Raw genomic sequence first — 19,376 nt, 5'->3', positions numbered from 1 at the left:
ATGCACCTTTGCTGAGAAAAGCCAATTTAAGATCATAACCTGGCTACCTAAGACTGTACCAAAAAGGGCAGGGGACTCACTTTTAATCATGTTGACGTCATTGGCCCCGTCTCCGATGGCCAAGGAGATGGCGTTCTTGTGTCTCTTCACCATTTGCACAATGAGGGCCTTCTGCTTGGGCGTGACCCTGCAGCAGATCACTGCTTGACAGGAGGTAGCCAGTTCCACAAATGCTTTTTCAATGAGGTTTCCTTGCTCCTTGTTGATGTCCGCAGTCCGGAAGCGCAAGTGCTCCAGAAGGCCTTTCTTTTTCTTTGCTTTCTTGTTCTCTTCTGTGTGAAAGATTTTCTCCTGGGAAGAGATGAAGCCCAGACATATAACCCAGGGGTCTGATTTCCTTGCCCAGAATTATAGCTCTCCTACCAAGAACGGAATTGGGTAAGTCTAGTTGAATGAAAAGAAGGACTAGAGGAGACATGATAGCAGTGTTCTGATATCTCAGAGGCTGCCACAAAGAAGAGGGAGTCAAACTATTCTCCAAAGCACCTGAGGGCAGGACAAGAAGCAATGGCTGGAAACTAATCAAGGAGAGAAGCAACTTAGAACTAAGGAGAAATTTCCTGACAGAACAATTAATCAGTGGAACAACTTGCCTCCAGAAGTTGTGGATGCTCCAACCCTGGAGGTTTTAAGAAGAGATTGGACAACCATTCATCTGAAATGGTACAGGGTTTCCTGCCTGAGCAGGGGGCTGGACTAGAAGACCTCCAAGGTCCCTTCCCGCTCTGTTATTCTGTAATTCTATTATTCTGTTACCTCAGTCATTAGAGCAGTCAAGGACCCCCTAATTAAAAAATAGGCTTTTCCCTACCTTGATGGAAATCTCTTCTGAATTTCTCGTATCAATGCGCAGGAAAATACCCCATATGTCATTTAAAAAAAGCCAGTTACAGGTAGTTCTCAACTTACAAAAGTTTATTTAGTGACCGTTCAGAGTTACAACGGCACTGAGAAAAGTCACTTGTGACCGTTTTTCACATTTACGACTGTTGTGGCATCCCCATGGTCATGGGATCAAAATTCGGGTGCTTGGCAACTGATTCATATTTATGACGGTTGCAGTGTCCTGGGGTCATGTGATCAGCTTTTGCAAGCTTCTGACAAGCAAAGTCAATGGGGAAAACCAGATTCATCTAACAACCTTGTTGTTAAGTTAAATTAACAACCGGGGAAACACTGAAATTGTTAAGTTGGTAACAACCTTGTTCCTAACATAACAATTTCAGTGATTCACTTAACAACTGTGGCAAGAAAGGCCATAAAATGGGGCAAAATGCACTTAAAAACTCTGGTTTAGCAACAGAAATGTTGGGCTCAATTAAGATCATAAATCGAGGATTACCCGTACTATAGAGAAGAGGGACCCATTAAAAATGGGAAGGAAGGAAGGACTTACAAGGAAGTCCCCAGTGACCACCAGGGCTTTTTTGACATGCGAAGCCTGGTAAGGAAGAAAAGAGCTGATGTTGCACAGGGCTTCACCGCTGCCAGCCAAACTGTTGCTGCTGTACCAGGATGGTTCAAGAATCTCCCTGAAAAACAAGATGGCGGGAAAACAAGGGCATATGTCTTGAACCCGGAAGCGCAAGTCATCAGACCAATTGAAATCACTAGCCTTGAGCCACTTGTCCAAGATGCATCTGCAACATCTAACCCAGGGGTGAAATCCAGCGGATTCTGACAGGTTCTGGAGAACTGGTAGCGGAAATTTTGAGTAGTTCAGAGAACCGGCAAATGCCACCTCTGGCTGGCCTCAGAGTGGGGTGGGAATGGAGATTTTGCAATATCCTTCATCCAGAAGTGGGGAGAGAATGGGGATTTTGCAGTATCCTTCCCCTGCCACGCCCACCAAGCCACGCCCACCATGCCACACCACACCCACCACGCCACACCCACAGAACCAGTAGTAAAAAAAATTGGATTTCACCACTGATCTAACCCTCCCATCCTTCGCCTGTGAATTCTACAGGATGTTCATGAAAAGTTTAAAAAAAAATTTCCCCCAAAGAAAAGTTTAATTTCTGGGTCCAAGATAAAGACAAAGAAAAACTGAACATTCAGGAACAAGAGTCTGTATTTGCTCTGCCCTCAAACAAGTTCAAAGCATTGTCAGGGAGAAATTCAACCTAGAAGTTAGGAGAAATTTTCTGACTGGAACAGAAGTTGCCTTCAGAAGTTGTGGGAGCTTCATCACTGGAAGAAGAGACCGGACTGCAAAGTGTGGCCCTCCTAGCTCAGTTTTCACTGGCAGAGGGTTGCAGGAGGCTATCCCAGCCAAAAACAGAGATCAGCACTCCATTTTCGCTGGCAGAGGCACCACGGACCGGTCCTTCACTGTTTCCAGAGCGGCCTCATGGGCCAGATCTAAGCACCCTGTGTGCCTTGAGTTTGACGCCCCTGATCTAGGGTTTCCAAACAACACCCAATTATTTCTCCATTTGAGTTACTTCCTTCCACTTGCCCAACCACAGACATCCAAACGCATCTTTCATAGTGTTGTGGCCCGCCAGCGGCCTGCGCGGATCGTGGCTGATCCCGACGACGGGGAGGCTAGTGTGGGGTTGTGCCAGCAGCCGGCGCAGCCGGCGCTCGCATCGGACAGCAAGGAGGCTGAAGAGGATGTGGTGCCAGAGGCAGAGACTCAGCCTGGGCCTTCAGAACCTCCAGAGGCTCCTTCAAGTGGAGAGAGCGAAGTGGAGGAGCCTCTCCTCAATGCTCGAGCACGCAGGGCTGCCAAAAGGCAGGAGTGGCTACTCAGGAGGAGGAGGTCTCCTCGAGACTAAGGTTTGAGGATAATTGGCCACTCCCTTATCCTATTTAAGTCGCACGCAGTTAGTAATTTCTTGCTGGAAACAACGTGTAATTATTACAGAGCATTTTGGAGAGTGAGTGTCTTATCGTATCTTGTTTTCTGGGCTGGTTGCCAACCTTTGCCGGACTTTGTTTATTCTTGGTATGTTATAACTTTGATAAGGATCGTTGGTGTGTGTCACAATCCTGGGGCAGAAAACATAGGTCCATACCTGATTTCACTCTCCTCCAGAATGGTCATGTCTTCGGAAAGGAGTTGGCAAGCAAACCCAATATTGACAGCAGTTTCTGCAAACATAATGAAGACCAGAAATGGGATTAAAAGCTGGAGCATGGCACATTCTCTTCTATTTCTGCTTTCATCCCTGAAACAGTTTTTTTTTTTAAAAGACTACAGGTAGTCCTTGACTTATCACCACAATTGAGCCCAAAATTTATGCTAAGCAAAATCTATGCTAAGAAAGACAGTTAAGTGAATTTTGCCCTATATTACCTTTCTTTCCACCGTTGTTAAGTGAATCAGTGCAGTTGTTAAGTTAGTAACACGATTGTTAAGTGACTCTAGCTTCCCCATTGACTTTGCTTGTCAGAAGGTCTCAAAAGATTATCTCATGACCCCAGGACATTGCAACTGTCATAAATGCGAGTTAGTTGCCAAGATTCTGAATTTTGATCAGGTGACCGTGGGGAATGCTGCAACAGTCGTAAGTGTGAAAAATGGTCAGGTCACTTTTTTTCAGTGCTGTTGTAATTTTGAATAGTCACTAAATGAACTGTTGTAAGTCAAGGACTACCTGTATATCTGAAAATATGGATATCTCTATCTAAATGTGTTAACAGTACAGTAAGTAATGCATTTCAGTTTGCTTATAGAGTTAATGTTTCAGCTTCTGTACTTAGTTGTGGCCATGTGCCTTGAAGCAGAGTGAAAAGATTTGGAAGCCTGCAAACTTTTTCTTTTTCCAGAAAAGAATGTCATTTCTGAGGGATTCCCTGGGACTAGAAAGTCATGAATTGTCTGATGTACCTTGCTTATCTCCAGTTAGCACCCACACTTTGATGCCCCCCCTTTTGAGAAGTCGAATGGTCTCAGGGACCCCATCCTGTAATTTGTCCTCTATGGCTGTGGCACCCAGAAGCTGAAAGAACAAAACAAGAGTTGATTCAAAACTTCACAGTTCAAACTTCACAGTACAAATTTCATACTACAGTTCAGGTAGTTGTTGATTTACAACCAGGGATGAAATGCTCCCGGTTCGGACCAGATCGCCCGATCCGGTAGCGATGGAGGCAGGTGGTTCGGAGAACCGGTAGCAAAAATCCCTGCCCCACCCCCATGCCCAGCTGAGCCGCACAATCATCAGAGGCTTTTTTTTTTTTATTTTTAAAAGCATTTTTTCTACAACCTCTTCGGGCAAAAAATGCTTTTAAAAGTAAAAAAAAAAAAAAGACTCTAATGACCGTGCGGCTCAGCTGGGATCCTCAAAGGCTTTTAAAAGAAAAAACCCTTTTTTTTCTTTTAAATGCCTCCGACGATCCAAGCTGAGTTGCCTGATCGGCAGAGGCTTTTTAAAAACCCTCTGCCGATCAGGCAACTTAGCTGGGATCGTCAGAGCCTTTTGAAAGCATTTTTTTACAATCTCTTCGCTGAAGAGGTTGTAGGAAAAAATGGTTTTAAATTTTTTTTAAAAAAAATGGCCATGCCCACCCAGTCACATTACCCCTCCCACCAAGCCACGCCCACAGAACCAGTAGTAACAAATTTTAGATTTCACCACTGCTTACGACCCAATTGAGTCCAAAATTTCAAAGTACAAGCATTCGTGCAGTAATCATTCAAAGTTGCAACATAACTGAAAAAAGTGACATGATCATTTTTCACATTACGACCATTGCAGCATCCCCATGGTCATGTGATCCAAATTCAGATGCTTGACATCTGGCATGTATTTATGACGGTTGCAGTGTCCTGGGATCATGTGGTCATCTTTTGCAACCTTCTGAGAAGCAAAGTCAATGGGGAAGCCAGATTCACTTTAACAATTGTGTTACTGGCTTAACAACTGCAGTGATTCACTTAACAAGTGTGTCAAGGAAGGTTGTAAAATGGGACAAAACTCACTTAACAATGGAAATTTCAGGGTCAATTGAAGAGCCTTGATAGTACAGTGGTTTAAAGCACCCTGTTATTAACACAGCTGCCTGCAATTACTGCAGGTTCGAATCTTACCAGGCTCAAGGTTGACTCAGCCTTCCATCCTTTCTAAGGTAGGTTAAATGAGGACCCAGTTTGTGGGGGCAATAAGCTGACTTTGTATAAATATACAAAAGTATGAAGGCTATTGCTTAGCACATTGTAAGCCGCCCTGAGTCTCCGGAGAAGGGCGGCATATAAATCAAATTAAAAAAAAAAATTGTGGATATAAGCCGAGGACTACCTGTATGGCTCTTTTCAGCCAAAACAATATCAAATAATGTCAACTCTCAGAAATGGCACAATATCCAAGATCTTCCTTTGACTTGGCTGTCAGTCCAAACTAAAACCAATGTTTACCTTGAGATTCTGCTCAATCTCCTCATATACTTTGTCCAACTCTTCGGCCCGGCCCTGTAATAAGATGCTCGCCGCATGGTGTTTCTTGCTCCATAGAGCGTAGTCCTTTTTGTCCACCTCTTTCATAGCCAGGCATAAAGTCCTTAAGGTCTCTGCTGCAAAACTCTGGGGGAAGAGAACAAGCATGGGTTGTTCAGGAGGTGGCATTTGCTATGGATTTGTGTGCCTAGTTGTGAGATTCTCATCCATACTTTCCTTCAGGAACTTCAGCAGTGTATGTAGCAGAATAATAGTTGGAAGGGACCTTGGAGATCTTCTAGTCCAGGGGTGTCAAACTCGATTTCATTGAGGGCCGCATCAGGGTTGTGTTTGATCTCGGGGGACAGGGTGGGCATGGCCAGGGTGGGCATGGCTAGTTCAATGTCACTCGTGTCGGGGGCACACCTGTGGTAGCCTGAGCACTTTGCCAGCGAAAACAGGCTACCGAGCTCCATTTTCGTCTGTGACGGACTCCTGCAACCCTCTGCCAGCGAAAATGGAGCTCAGGAGGACCGTGTGCGGCCCTCACGAGCTTAGTTCTAGGTTGGTTAGTTCTAGGTTGGTTCTCTCCTTGATTAGTTTGCATCCATTGCTTCTTGTCCTCCCCCCAGATGTTTTGGAGAATAGGTTGATCCGTCCCTCTTCTTTTGGCAGCCCCTTAAATCAGGTGAGTCAGACTCAATTTCATTGAGAGCCCCATCAGGATTGTGTTTGACCTCAGAGGGCTGCGGTGGGCATGGCCAAGATGGGTGTAGCCAGCTCAACGTCACTCATGTTGGGGGTCCCTGTGGCGGCCCAAGCACTCTGCCGGCAAAAACAGGCTCCCAAGCTTTGTTTTCAGCTGTGACGGCCTCCTGCAAACCTCTGCCAGCGAAAATGGAGCTCAGGAGGACCCTCCCGAGCTCTGTTTTCACTGGCAAAGGCACCGTGGGCCAGTGCTTCACTGTTTCCAGGGCGGCCCCACAAGCCAGATCTAAGCACCCCGCAGGCCGGATTTGGCCTGCAGGCCTTGAGTTTGGCACCCCTGGTCTAATCCAACCCCCTACATAAGCAAGAAACCCTATTCCATTTCAGACAAGTGGTTATCCAATCTCTTCTTAGTTCAGTTTTTTTTCCCACAGGGTCCCTGGGCAAAGAGTGATTGGCTCAAAATTAAGCAGAGAAATTAGGTGGTGTTGACTATAATTAAAGCCAACAAGATGACAGCTGAACTGCAAGATTGAACCTCCCCCCCTCCTTTTAACAGACGTCGATGCACCTAAAAATGGGGCGGAGCTTCAGCTAGATAATCATGGCTCCCTTCCTGGCTTTTCTATACAATACAAAACTTACATCCAGTGCTTTGATGGTGCAATCTTCATTGATCCGGTCACTGTGGAGTCTTTCTAGGATCACAGAATCTGCCCCCTTGGTGTAAAGCTTGATGCAACCTTCAGGATCTTGCACTGAGAAAAAGAGATAAGGATATTTATGCCACCTTGCATTTAACTGTTGGCTTGTTTCCCTGCTTGTTTGTTAGATTCATATTCCATTTTCCCTCCAAGCACTCAATTCTTAGGATACGTTGATCCAAGTTATACATGAGCTTTCATGCCTGAGGTCAGAACATTTAAACCTGGGTCTCTCTGTTCCTAGATCTGTGATGGTAAACGTTTTGGGCTCAATGTGTCAAAAATTCAGAAAATGTCTAACCTCTGGCATGTCACATATCCACTTCCATCAAAAAAGCAACAATTCCCACCCACCCCGCCCCATCCTTCCATTTCCCACTAGTCAGTTAGAACTGAAGAATCTTCCTGGGTGAGAAGTGAAATGCCTTCAAAGCAAAAAACCAAGAAAGTCCGGTTGCCTTTTGGAAAAATTACCTTTGGGATATCTCCCAGTTTATTTTGTCTTAAAACAATTAAATATAATTTTAATTTATCCCAATTCAGCAGCAGGTAAGGAGTGAACATGGAGGCACACAGCCACAAAATTCTTATCTGATGCCTTCACTTTTCATTTGCCAATTTTGGCTCAGATTTTAAGGCAGTTTTGTTTCTCACCAGATTTACTTAGTTGCATTAATTTATACGCCACCCCTTCCTATTCTTCTAAGCTGCTTTCAATAAAAAGATGCATCTGCCTAATCCTCCTTTAAAAGAAATTCTCCTTTAAAAATTCTCTTTTTAAAAAAAGATTTTCTTTCCAAACCTGCACATTTGCCCAAATACCCATTAGACAAGCTATACTTTGCAGCTCAACAAATACTCACCTAGAACAGACATCCGTTTTCTCACACTGTTGAAATCTAACAATGCCAGCACCTTGTAAGTCCGTTGTATGCCCAGTTCACTTATCGTGATGGTATCTTGAGTGCGGGAGAGAAAGACATAACCCAGGTTTCTGGCAGCTGTTACCAGGGCTTCCTCATCTGGAGAAGCGGCTTGGTAAACAAGCTCACCTAAAAACAAAAAGATTAGATCATAATCAAAAGAGTGTCCCAGATGTTTAATGAAAAGAAAGATTATGGGTGCCATGATAGCAGTCAATGTCTAAGGTGCTGCCACAAAGAAGAGGGAGTCAAAAAATCTGAAGGCAGAACAAGCAGCAATAGATGGAAACTAGTGTTGTGGCCCGTCAGCGGCCTGTGCAGCTAGTAGCTGATTCCGACAGCGAGGAGGCTGGTGTGGAGCTGCGCCAGCAGCCTGTCCAGCTGGCACTCGAGTCGGACAATGAGGAGGCTGGAGAAGATGTGGTGCCAGAGGCGGGGATTCAGCCAGGGCCTTCAGAACCTCCAGAAGCTCCCATAAATGAAGAGGAAGAAGAGGAGGAGCCTCTTCTCGATGCACGGGCGCGCAGAGCTGCCAAAAGGCAGGAGTGGCTCCTCAGGAGGAGGTCTCCTCGAGAGTAAGGCTTGGGGCTAATTGGCCATTCCCTTAGCCTATTTAAGGAAGGACGACGACTGAGGCAATTTGCAGGGAACAACTTAGTTCACTCTCCTTTGTGTCTTGATCTTAGTTCTCTGCAAATTGCTTCTGGGCTTTCTGCCAACCATACTAAGATTACGATTATTTATTCTTTGGATTCTTGTAGGCTGTTAAGAAAGTTAATTAACAGCCTTTGTTTGAAAAAGACTGATTTAATTTAGTAAACTAAGGTTTGTACAGACTTTGTGTGTGCTGCGTTCTTTGGGGTCTGTAGCTGGGGCAGAACAACTAATCAAGGAGAGAACCAATCTAGACCTAAGGAAAAATTTCCTAACAGAGATGGATGCTTGGCAACCAATTCACATTTATGACCGTTCTGATGTCCCGAGATCATGTGATCACCTTTTGTGTCCTTCTGATCAGCAGAGTCAATGGGAAAGCCAGATGCACTTAACAATCGTGTTACTAATTTAATAACTGCAGGGATTCACTTAACAACTGTGGCAGGAAAGGTCGTAAACTGGAGCAAAGTTTACTTCACAAATATCTCACTTAGCAACAAAAATTTGGGGCTCAATTGTGGTCATAAGTCAAGGACTACCTGTATTATTCTGATACGTGTATATTTTCATTCATTCATTCATTCATTCATTCATTCATTCATTCAATCCTACTGCTGCCTGGGGGATCTTGGGTAATTTTCTGCTTTAGATGGGTATAAGCAAGACAGCTGGTTTCATAGCACCTAATTATTACATTTTCCCTTCTGTGCTCATTACAATACAGCAGAAAATATGGAGAAAATACTGGTTTTCAATGATAACAAATGAAGTGTACTTGAAATATTTTGACCTTGTAAAACATTCTAAATCTTAGAGGGGGGAAAAGAACTTGGTTGGCAACCTTTTCTCAAGGAAACCCATCTGAGGTTTATGCTAGCATCTTTAGATATCTTGCCTTTTATTCTTCCTGACTTTTAAAAACTCTAGTGTATTTTTTTATTATTATTATTTCTGCTGTGGCTGTTCTTAGGCTATTAACGGTTGCCAGGAATTGTTGTCTTTATTATCGCTCCTTTATTGTGTCTTCTAAACCATTTCACAAATGTTTAGTTGAAAGGCAATAAAAACCCTCACAGGATTAGCCTGAAGATAAAAAGTGTGTATGTGTTGTGGGGGAAGCCATCTATGCTTCTCTCGGAGCCTTTGATAATAGAATAAATAAACAGAAACCATCCTATGATTCTTCAGATGCTGTGTTGTGTCTATAACTACTGTGATCAGAATCGTGCAAGCCTTAGCATTCTTTGCAATACTCTTATGAAAGCGAAAGTTGGACTTTGAAGAAGCAGGCTAGGAAGAGTATTGACGCTTTTAAACTCTGGTGTTGTGGAAGACTCCTGAGAATTTTGTGGACAGCCAAGAAAATAAACAAATGGATGATTGAAGAAATCAACCCAGAGTTCTCCCTCAAGGCACAAATGACCAGGTTCAAATGATCCTACTTGGGACACATTATCTGAAGGCTTAGGTGTCTGTAGAAGGTTTTAATGCCAAGATAGGTGAACCGTGAATATTACATCTACATGGAGGGAAGAATGTAGTGGCGTACTCCAAGACTCTGTCTTGGGTCCTATACCCGTGATGGCGAACCTATGGCACGCGTGCCGCAGGTGGCATGTGTAGCCATATGGGTGGGCATGCGAGCTCAGCTCCAGCGTGCATACATGTGCCGGGCAGCTGATTTTTGGGCCTTCTGGGCCCACCAGAAGTAGGGAAACAGGCTGTTACCTGCCTCTGGAGGACTTCGGGTGGTGGTGGGGAAAGCTCATTTTTCTCTCTTTCCAGCCTCCAGAGCCTTTCTAGGAGTCTGGGGAGGGTGAAAACAGCCTTCCCCACCCCTCGGAGGTCCTCTGGAGCAGGGGTGAAATGCTTCCGGTTCGGACTGGCTCGGGCGAGTAGGTAGCGATGGCGGCGGGCAGTTCGGAGAACCGGTAGCAAAAATCCCTGCTCCCGCCCCCCATGCCCAGCTGAGCCGCGTGATAATCAGAGGCTTTTTTTCTTTTAAATGCCTCTGACGAGCCAAGCTCTGACGATCCCAGCTGAATTGCCTGATTGGCAGAGAGTTTTTTAAAAACCCTCTGATGATCAGGCAACTCAGCTGGAATCGTCAGAGCCTTTTGAAAGCATTTTTTACATGGTTTTACATGTAAAAAATGGTTTTAAAAGTAAAAAAAAAATTGGCCATGCCCACCCAGTCACATTACCCCACCACCACCAAGCCATGCCCACAGAACCGGTAGTAACAAATTTTAGATTTCACCACTGCTCTGGAGGCTAGAAATGGCCCACTTACCAACTTCCGGTGCGGGGAGGCTGTTTTTGCCCTCCCCAGACTCCTAGAAAGGCTCCAGAGACTTGGGACAGCAAAAAACGGGCCTACCATGCCATCGCGTGCCAAGAGCTTGGGGAACGTGGGGGGGTCGTGTGCGCATGCGCGGGGGCAGGGCGCATAGAATTATGGTGTGAGCATGTGCGCGTGCACCCCCCCTGCTCTTGGCACGCGATGGCAAAAAGGTTAGCCATCACTGTCTTATACTCTTCAACACCTTCATAAATATCCCAAAGGTGCTTTTTCAAAAGGCAACTGGACTTTGTTTTTCCCTGAAGATGTTTTGCTTCTCATTCAAGAAGCTTCTTCAGTTCTGAACTGTTCTGAACAGTTGCCTTTTGAAAAAGCACCATTGGGACAACCATGACGTGGATGACTGAGAATCTCACTCATAAATGATTTAGATGAGGGGATACAACTCATCAGATTTGCAGATAACACCAAGCTGGGGAGAATAGTTAATATTTTAGAAGACACGCTTGAGATTCAGAAAGATCTTGACAGAGTTGAAAGCTGGGCCCTATCCAAGAAAATGTAATTTAGTGGTGAGAAAAATAAAGTTTTAAACTTAGACAAGAAAAATCAAATGCAAAAGTTTAGAATAGATGGTACCTTTGCATAACAGCATTAACTGTGAGAGGGATCTCTAGGGGTCTTAGTGGACAACCACTTAATTTGCTGGAATTGGGTATGTCTAGTTTCCAGTTCCCATCTGAACTTTCTGTTTGAGTACAGTCTCTCTGCTGAGGTCAGCTTAAACCTTTTCCTGAAGATCACAGCAGAACTTGAATCCCACATAAAATATATTATTTGGGGCACAAGAAGACTCGGTATTCAGAGACGAGAGCTAATTTGATCTAGTGGTTAAGGCACCAGGCTAGAAAGCGGGAGACCACGAGTTCAAGTTCCACCTTAGCTATGAAAGCCAGCTGGTGATCTTGGCCCAGTCACTCTCTTTGAGCCCAACCCACTTCACAAGGTGTTGTTGTGGGGAAAATAAGAGAAGGAAGGCGTGTTGGATATGTTCGTCTCCTTGAGTTATGTGTAAAAACAATAAAAGCAGGATAGATTTTTTAAAAAAAAAAAATAATAATGGGTGCTGGAGATTTTTCTGTTACCTCCAGTCCCAGCCTGTTCTAGCTTTGCTCGTGACCAATGTAATGTATTGAATATATATATGTCAGGTTTCGATATCGTCTCAAATAAAATAAATTGCATTTCCAAACAGATAGTCTTTGAAGAAATCTTTCATTTTATTAAGCACGGCAATCTGCCCCCGATCGTGGCGTAGCCAACTCTGACTTCCTGACCCCAACCCTCCTTTTCCGTTCCCCAAATCTCTGTGTCTCATTGGCCTTCTTCCAAATCACTCTCCCCATATCTACTACTTAAGCTCCCAGGAATGTCACCCCCTCCCTCTCATCTCCTAGGGGATATTATCTTCAAGGAAAATAAGTAGGTGAAATGTCAAGCGTCATCTTGCCAGCTGCCCCCTCTTCTCCTTCCTATGTCAGCACTAGAGTAAATGCAGGTTGAAGTGCTGACAATATAGTTCTGTTAAGGAGTGGTGGGATTCAAATAATTTAACAACCGGTTCTCTGACCTAATGACCGGCTGGGTGGACGTGGCCAGGGGGTGTGACAGGCAGCACTCGGCCTCCTGCACTCCCGGGAACAAAAATGGGCCGCGGGGGCTGCTCCCCCCCATGCCCCGTTTTGGGCCTAGTAGGCCTCCCTGCACTTACGTGGGAGCCAAAACAGGGCGCGTGGGTATTCCTGGAAGGGGCGGGGCCAGCAATTTAACAACCAATTCGCCCAAACCGGCTGAATCCTACCACTGGTGTTAAGCCCTGCTTAAGTGAAACTAACCTTTAGATCAGGGGTCCCCAACCTTTCGGACCTCAGGGACCACTAAATTAATAATTTTAAATCCCGCGGACCACTAATATGATCTGCCTAATGACTGGCTGGGTGGGCATGGCTAGGTGGTCATGTGACTGGGTGGGCATGGCCAACTCGATGTCACTCATCTGGAGGGGCGCCTCGCCAGCCTCTACTCGCCCCTCCCCTCCCAGCCACTCCTCCCCTGCCCACCTGGGCTCCTTAGGGCCCCAACAGGAAGCAGTTGTTGGAGCCAGGGCCGGATTTTCCTATAGGCTAACTAGGCTTCAGCCTAGGGCCTCAAGATCAAGAGGGGCCTACATTCAAATTGTTAGCAAAATTAAAATTACACTTTCACTATAGGTGAAAGGGCCTCATAAGTGGAATAGCCTAGGGCCTCTTTTCATCTAAATCCGGCCCTGGTTGGAGCTAAGCAGCCACCACGAGAAAGAGTCGGCAAAACAGCTGGCTCAGTTCAAATTGGGTCTGACCGAGAAGGAGGCTCAGCAGAAGCACCTCACTGAGGACTACGAGCATAGGCTTTCCAAGCAGAGGGAAGACCTGTGGGAGTGCAGGGCCAGGTACTGGCGCCTGGAGGCTCAGCGGGCTGAGATGATCAGCCAGTTCCAGGCCATGATGCAGTCCCACTGGAATGAGGTCCTCCAGCTCTTTGCCACCAGCGACACTTCCCTCCAGCCTTCACCCAAAGCCCCACACCAGGAGGCTGAAGCAGACCCCAAGTCAGAATTTCTGCCCCTCTCCAACCCCTACAAAAAAACCCTGAGGGAGGAGGTTCTCTGCAGCAACACAAACGTTCATTGCATATATCCGGCCCAGGGGCCATAATTTGAGGACCCCTGATTTAGTGCAATATAAAAAATGCAAATAATTTTTCTGCGGACCACCAAAATTTTCTCACGGACCACCAGTGGTCCACGCACCACCTGTTGATGACCGCTGATTTAGATGACCCTAACTATTAACTTCAACTGTTTTGGAGGGAAACTTGATACATTCATATTTGGGCGGGCTTTTTCAAGTATTATGATTGGTTGAGGCCCTGTGGGCTCAAGAGTATAAAGTACAGGGATTTGCCTGTTGTTCCACAGTTGCAGTTGAGTCAATAAATGCTGTTGTATCTATGCTGGTCTGTTCTTGCCTATTGCAGCCCACTACACAATAACCAACTCCTACAAAACTGAGATGACTGAAAGTAGAATCAACTACTAGTCTACTCACTTTCTTTCTCCTCCACCATGACAGTGTGACACAGGGCAAGCAACCGCATGTATTCCTTCACTACCGGGTCCTGGTCACGCCGGATAGTATCCAAAAGCAACTGATCATGAAATTCCAGCTTCGTGTCTATATATTTGTTCCAGCTTAAATCCTTGGAGAAAAGACAAGCAAGGGTCAGAGATGGGCTTTTGAAACCATCAGGATGATTTACCCATTTATATTGGTTGGCTCTGAAACTGTGTAAACCCACATCTTGGGAAGGAGGGAAAAACCATAGAGTGCAGGGGTGGGGCGCTTTCTTTGGCTAAGGTCCCCTTAATTGCCAGAGGGCCCCAGCACATGGGAACCTCACTGGAGGGAATGAAGCTCAAATATTTGGCTCAATTTGGAAGTCGTTCACGTCCTATGGCCCTTCATAGAAGGCCTCCTCTTTTTAGCAATAGCAGTTAGACTTATATACCACTTCATAGTGTATTACAACACTCTGTTTACAATGTCAGCATATTGCCCCCAACAATCTGGGTCTTCATTTTACCGATATTCGAAGGATAGAAACCTGAGTCAACCTTGAGGCCCGTCAGGATCGAACTCCAGGCTGTGGGCAGCATGTGCCTGCAATACTGCATTCTAACCACTGCACCACCGGGGCTCCCAGTGCCCCTCTTATTTTAGGGAGTAGAGGGAAATAAATAAAATGACAATTGCATAGCTGAAATCTTGCCACTGAGGTTTAACAATGTCAATTTGGGCTTTACAGGAGAGAGGAGAGCACAAATAGAGTCACAGGTGACCCACAACCTCTGGGTTGCCCACCAGTGATGGGTTGTTCCTGGTTCGCCCCAATTCAAGCGAACTGGTAGTGGGGGCGGCAGGAGGCTCCGCCCACCCACCCAGACGTCCTCAAAAACGCTCTGCGCATGCACAGAAACTTCTGCGCATGCACAGAAGCACCGCGCGCGCGCACCCGTGCGCTACCAATAGCAAACCAGTAGCCCTGGGATTTGAATTCCACTACTGTTGCCCACCTATATTTTGTTGGCAACTCCTATACTCTGATTTATACCCCATATTAAAAATTCACTCTAAAAGCTGTGTCCGGGGAACCTGCCACTTTTCAGGTGTTGTTCAACTACAGGGTAGTCCTTGACTTACGACCAGAATTGGTCAAATTTCTGTTGATAAAGCAAGGTGTTTTTAAGCAAGCCAGGCTTGCTTAATGTTATGACCTTCTTCGCCGTGGTTGTTAAGAGAATCACTGCAGTTGTTCAGTGAATCACATGGTTCACTAAGTGAATCTGGCTTCTCCCATTGATTTTTTGTTGTTGGGAAGGTCGGAAATGGGGACCACGTGATTCAGGATGCTGCAATCGTCATAAACGCATGCTGGTTGCCAAGTGCCCGAATTTTGATCACGTGACAGTGGGGTGGTTGAGATGATTGTAAGTGCAAGAACTAGTGGTAAGTCACTTTTTTAGGGCTGCTATAACTTGGAATGGCCACTAAACAAGTGGTTAAAAGTCGAGGACTACCTGTATAACTTCCCCTATCAATATTCATGGTTCTTCATTTCATAAACTCCCTGTCAGGAATTGCAGTTCAACAACTTCTCCAGGATATAGAATTCCGCCCCCCTCACCCCAACATTCACAATAGCAGACAGATCCATTTAAAATCGTAAGTCACTAACCTATACCGTGTTATCTAATGCTACTCTTTTAAAGGAGGCTTAACGATCATTTTGAAGAAAAATTATTTGTATTATTATGATTATCCCTGCAAATTCACAGGTCCCTACCAGAAGTTAATTCTATCCCACAGATTTCAAAACTACAGTATAAGGTTGTACACCGAGGTTTCTCAACCTTGACAACTTTAAGACACATGGACTTCAACTCCCAGAATTCCCTAGCCAGCTGGCTAGGGAATTCTGGGAATTGAAGTCCACACGTCTTAAAGTTTTCAGAGTTGTGAAACCCTGTTGTACATTCACCATAAAGTGTCTTCAGCTTGATACATCCAACTGCCTTGTGATGTTTAAATTTATTTATTTATTTATTTATTTATTTATTTATTTATTTATTTATTTATTTATTTATTTATTTATTTATTTATTTATTTATTTTATAAAATTTGTATGCCGCCCTATCTCCAAGGACTCAGGGCAGCTCACAATGACAATCGACCAAGCGACTGTTATGGGGTTGATGAGTTTCTGGAAGACATTTGATTGAGAAAATTCTTTTCCTTCTATAAATGCAGTGGTACAATCCTGCCACCAGCTGGTGGAAGGTTCATTTGATTGCTAGTGTGCCATCCCCTTTCATATGGCCACAAGAACAGGCAGATCTACAGCAGGAACATGTGACGTACCATTGATTTGCATTCAGTCTTGCTTGAACCTACAAATATTTGAAAATGGGAGAAAGAGAATATTAAGGAAACGATGCTTGGAAGTTAAGAATATATATACATCCTAGAAAATCTAACATGCACGTAGTCCAAGAAACTCTGATTTCTAAGGAAGATTGCAAATTGTACTCTGGCAGTTCAGATCTGATATTTCTACTAAATTCTTTTGTAAACAGAATATTCCTCAGGGTAGAAAATTTGGAAGGAGGGTGTTTTGTTTATTTGTTTGTCTGGGAAGAAGGCAAACTTGTTACCTTTTCATCTCCTTTGTGAGCCATGCAAAACTGGTTCTTTTAAGCTTTTGCTTTGTTTTGGTTTTCAAGTAGTTTCCCTTAATAAATATTTTTATTTTGCAAATTAAACTGAATTTAAATATTCAGATTTAAACTGGCAAAAGGCTTCAGTGTGGGCATCCTTGCTATATTAGCTCCTTTAAGGAACCATTCCTTTTTCTGCATTCACATGGTAGTTGTGTGGTTTGAGGTTTTTCAGGGACTCTACATCGACCATGTAAACCCTGGGAAAGGATTAACTGCTTTAAGGATTTGTCGATAGTTATAGCAAAATGTCCATATGAGATCCAAAGTCTCTTTGCCTGCTTTTGATCTCATATGCTAAGCTAAATTAAACTTGACTCACAACCATTTATAAATTAAAGCAAAAAAAAAAAAAAAACCCACAACTGGGACCAGAACTTCCATTGCTAAGTAACGTGGTTGCTAAATGAATTGTGCTCAATTTTACGATATTTTTCGCCACAGTCGTTATGTGAATCAACCCAATTGCTAAAGTGAATCACATGGTCATTAAGCCATCGATTTTGCTTGTCAGAAGCCAGCTGGGAAAGTTTCAAATTCACCCCGGGATGCTGCAACTGTCATAAATATCTACTGGTTGCCAAGCACCCAAATTTTGATCACAAGACTGCATTGGACCTATTATATGTCACTTTTTCACTGCCATGGTAACTTCAAACACTTGCTAAAATGAATGGTTGTAAATCAAAACTATTTGTTCATGTAAACAAGAATCTATCTAGCAAGATACATACTAATTTGAATCCTCCAGTGGATTCAAGTGGGTTAGATAGCATCACCAACAGATGGATTTGTAACTGGCTGACAAACCGTATCAACGAGTAGTCCTTAAGGGTACTATGTCTACATGGAGGGAAGTAAGCAGTGGGGTACCACAAGGTTCTGTCTTCAATATCTTCATAAATGACTTAGATGAGGGAATAGAAGGGGAACTTATCAAATTTGCAGATGATACTAAGCTGGCAGGAATTTATTTTATTTATTTATTTATTATATTTCTATACCGCCTTTCTCTCATAGGACTCAAGGCGGTGTACAGTCAAGAAAAATATAGACACACAAACACCATAAAATTGCTAATTAAAATTATTACTTAGTTTGGTCAATTAAATAAAACCCAGAATTAGATAACATTTAAAAAATCATTCACATGTTCGTATGTTTAGCCCCGCCTGTTGGAACATCAGGGTCTTGAGGGCACAGCGGAAAGCACGGAGATCAGGGATATTCCGTATCTCCAGGGGCAGTTCATTCCAAAGGGTTGGAGCCCCCACAGAGAAGGCCCTCCCCCTGGGAGTCGCCAGTCGACATAATTTGACTGACAGTACCCTGAGTAGTCCTTTCCTGTGAGAACGAACTGGTCGGTGGGAGGCTATTGGTGGCAAAAGACAGTCTCGTAGGTACCCAGGTCCTAAGCCATGGAGCGCTTTAAAGGTGATAACTAACACCTTGAATCACACCCGGAAGACCACCGGGAGCCAGTGCAGCTCGCGTAGGAGAGGTGTTACATGGGCGTAACGAGCTGCGCCCATAATCACCTGCGCGGCTACGTTCTGGACCAGTTGGAGCCTCCGGGTGCTTTTCAAGGGGAGCCCCATGTAGAGAGCATTACAGTAGTCCATACAGGAGGTAACTAGGGCATGAGTGACTGTGCGCAAGGGGTCCCGATCCAGAAAGGGACGCAACTGGCGGATCAGGCGAACCTGATAAAAGGCACCCCTGGCCACGGCCGTCAAATGATCTTCTAAAGATAACCGTGAATCCAGGAGGACACCCAAGTTGCGGGCCCTCTCTGTGGGGAGCAAGATCTCATCCCCTATTGTCAGTGATGGTACTAACTGACTATACCGGGACACCGGAAGCCACAGCCACTCGGTCTTGGAGGGGTTGAGTCTGAGCTTGTTTCTCCCCATCCAGATCCGCACAGCCTCCAGGCAACGGGACATCACAGCAAGGGCATCATTGGGGTGGTCTGGGGTGGAGATGTATAGCTGTGTGTCATCAGCATACTGATGAACACTCACCCCAAAACCACGGATGATCTCGCCTAGCGGTTTTACATAAATGTTGAACAGAAGGGGTGAGAGGACTGACCCTTGTGGCACCCCACAAATAAGGTGCCTCGAGGTCGACCTCTGCCCCCCTGCCAACACAAACTGCGAACGGTCAGAGAGGAAGGAGGAGAACCACCGAAGCACAGTGCCCCCTATTCCTAACCCCTCCAGCCGGTGCAGTAAGATACCATGGTCGATGGTATCAAAAGCCACTGAGAGATCTAATAGGACCAGGATAGAGGAGCAACCTCTGTCCCGAGCCCTCCAGAGATCATCCACCAATGCGACCAATGCCGTTTCTGTGCTGTATCGTGACCTGAAGCCTGACTGAAACGGATCCAGATAGACAACTTCATCCAGGTATCGGGATAGTTGTCGCGCCACCACACTCTCAACAACCTTCACAACAAAGCGAAGATTGGAGACTGGACGATAATTTGATAATATAGCCGGGTCCAGGGAAGGCTTCTTGAGGAGGGGCTTCACAACCGCCTCTTTCAAGGCGGCGGGAAAGACACCCTCACTCAGAGAAGCATTTGTAATCCCCTGGAGCCAGCTCGTGTAACCTCCCGGGAGACCAGTACCAACCAGGAGGGACACGGGTCCAATAAACATGTGGCAGCGTTAAGCTTGCCCAGAATCCTGTCCACGTCCTCAGGAGCCACAGAGTGAAACTCTTCCCAGATAACGCTCTCAAGACCTGCCCCCGTCTC

General features: G+C 45.1%; 1 protein-coding gene across 1 annotated transcript in view; it reads right to left on the bottom strand.

Moving 5' to 3' along the window:
• Positions 1 to 19,376, bottom strand: part of ATP8B3 (ATPase phospholipid transporting 8B3) — a 66,856-nt gene that overhangs the window by 25,364 nt on the left and 22,116 nt on the right. Inside the window, exons 13-21 of the mRNA XM_070931789.1 lie at positions 16,254 to 16,282; positions 13,884 to 14,034; positions 7,719 to 7,907; positions 6,797 to 6,909; positions 5,426 to 5,590; positions 3,899 to 4,010; positions 3,084 to 3,159; positions 1,457 to 1,592; positions 81 to 351 (exon numbers count right to left, since the gene is read on the bottom strand). Of these exons, the coding sequence (XP_070787890.1) occupies positions 81 to 351; positions 1,457 to 1,592; positions 3,084 to 3,159; positions 3,899 to 4,010; positions 5,426 to 5,590; positions 6,797 to 6,909; positions 7,719 to 7,907; positions 13,884 to 14,034; positions 16,254 to 16,282 (1,242 nt within the window). The remainder of the gene's footprint in view (positions 1 to 80; positions 352 to 1,456; positions 1,593 to 3,083; positions 3,160 to 3,898; positions 4,011 to 5,425; positions 5,591 to 6,796; positions 6,910 to 7,718; positions 7,908 to 13,883; positions 14,035 to 16,253; positions 16,283 to 19,376) is intronic.

This window comes from Pituophis catenifer, unplaced genomic scaffold, assembly GCF_029215685.1.
Source record: "Pituophis catenifer annectens isolate HBS135680 unplaced genomic scaffold, rPitCat1.0.hap2 SCAF_1, whole genome shotgun sequence".
NCBI classification, from domain to species: domain Eukaryota; kingdom Metazoa; phylum Chordata; class Lepidosauria; order Squamata; family Colubridae; genus Pituophis; species Pituophis catenifer.
The sequence above is the reverse complement of the archived record's forward strand: the minus strand, read 5'-3'. Positions and strand labels throughout refer to the sequence as shown.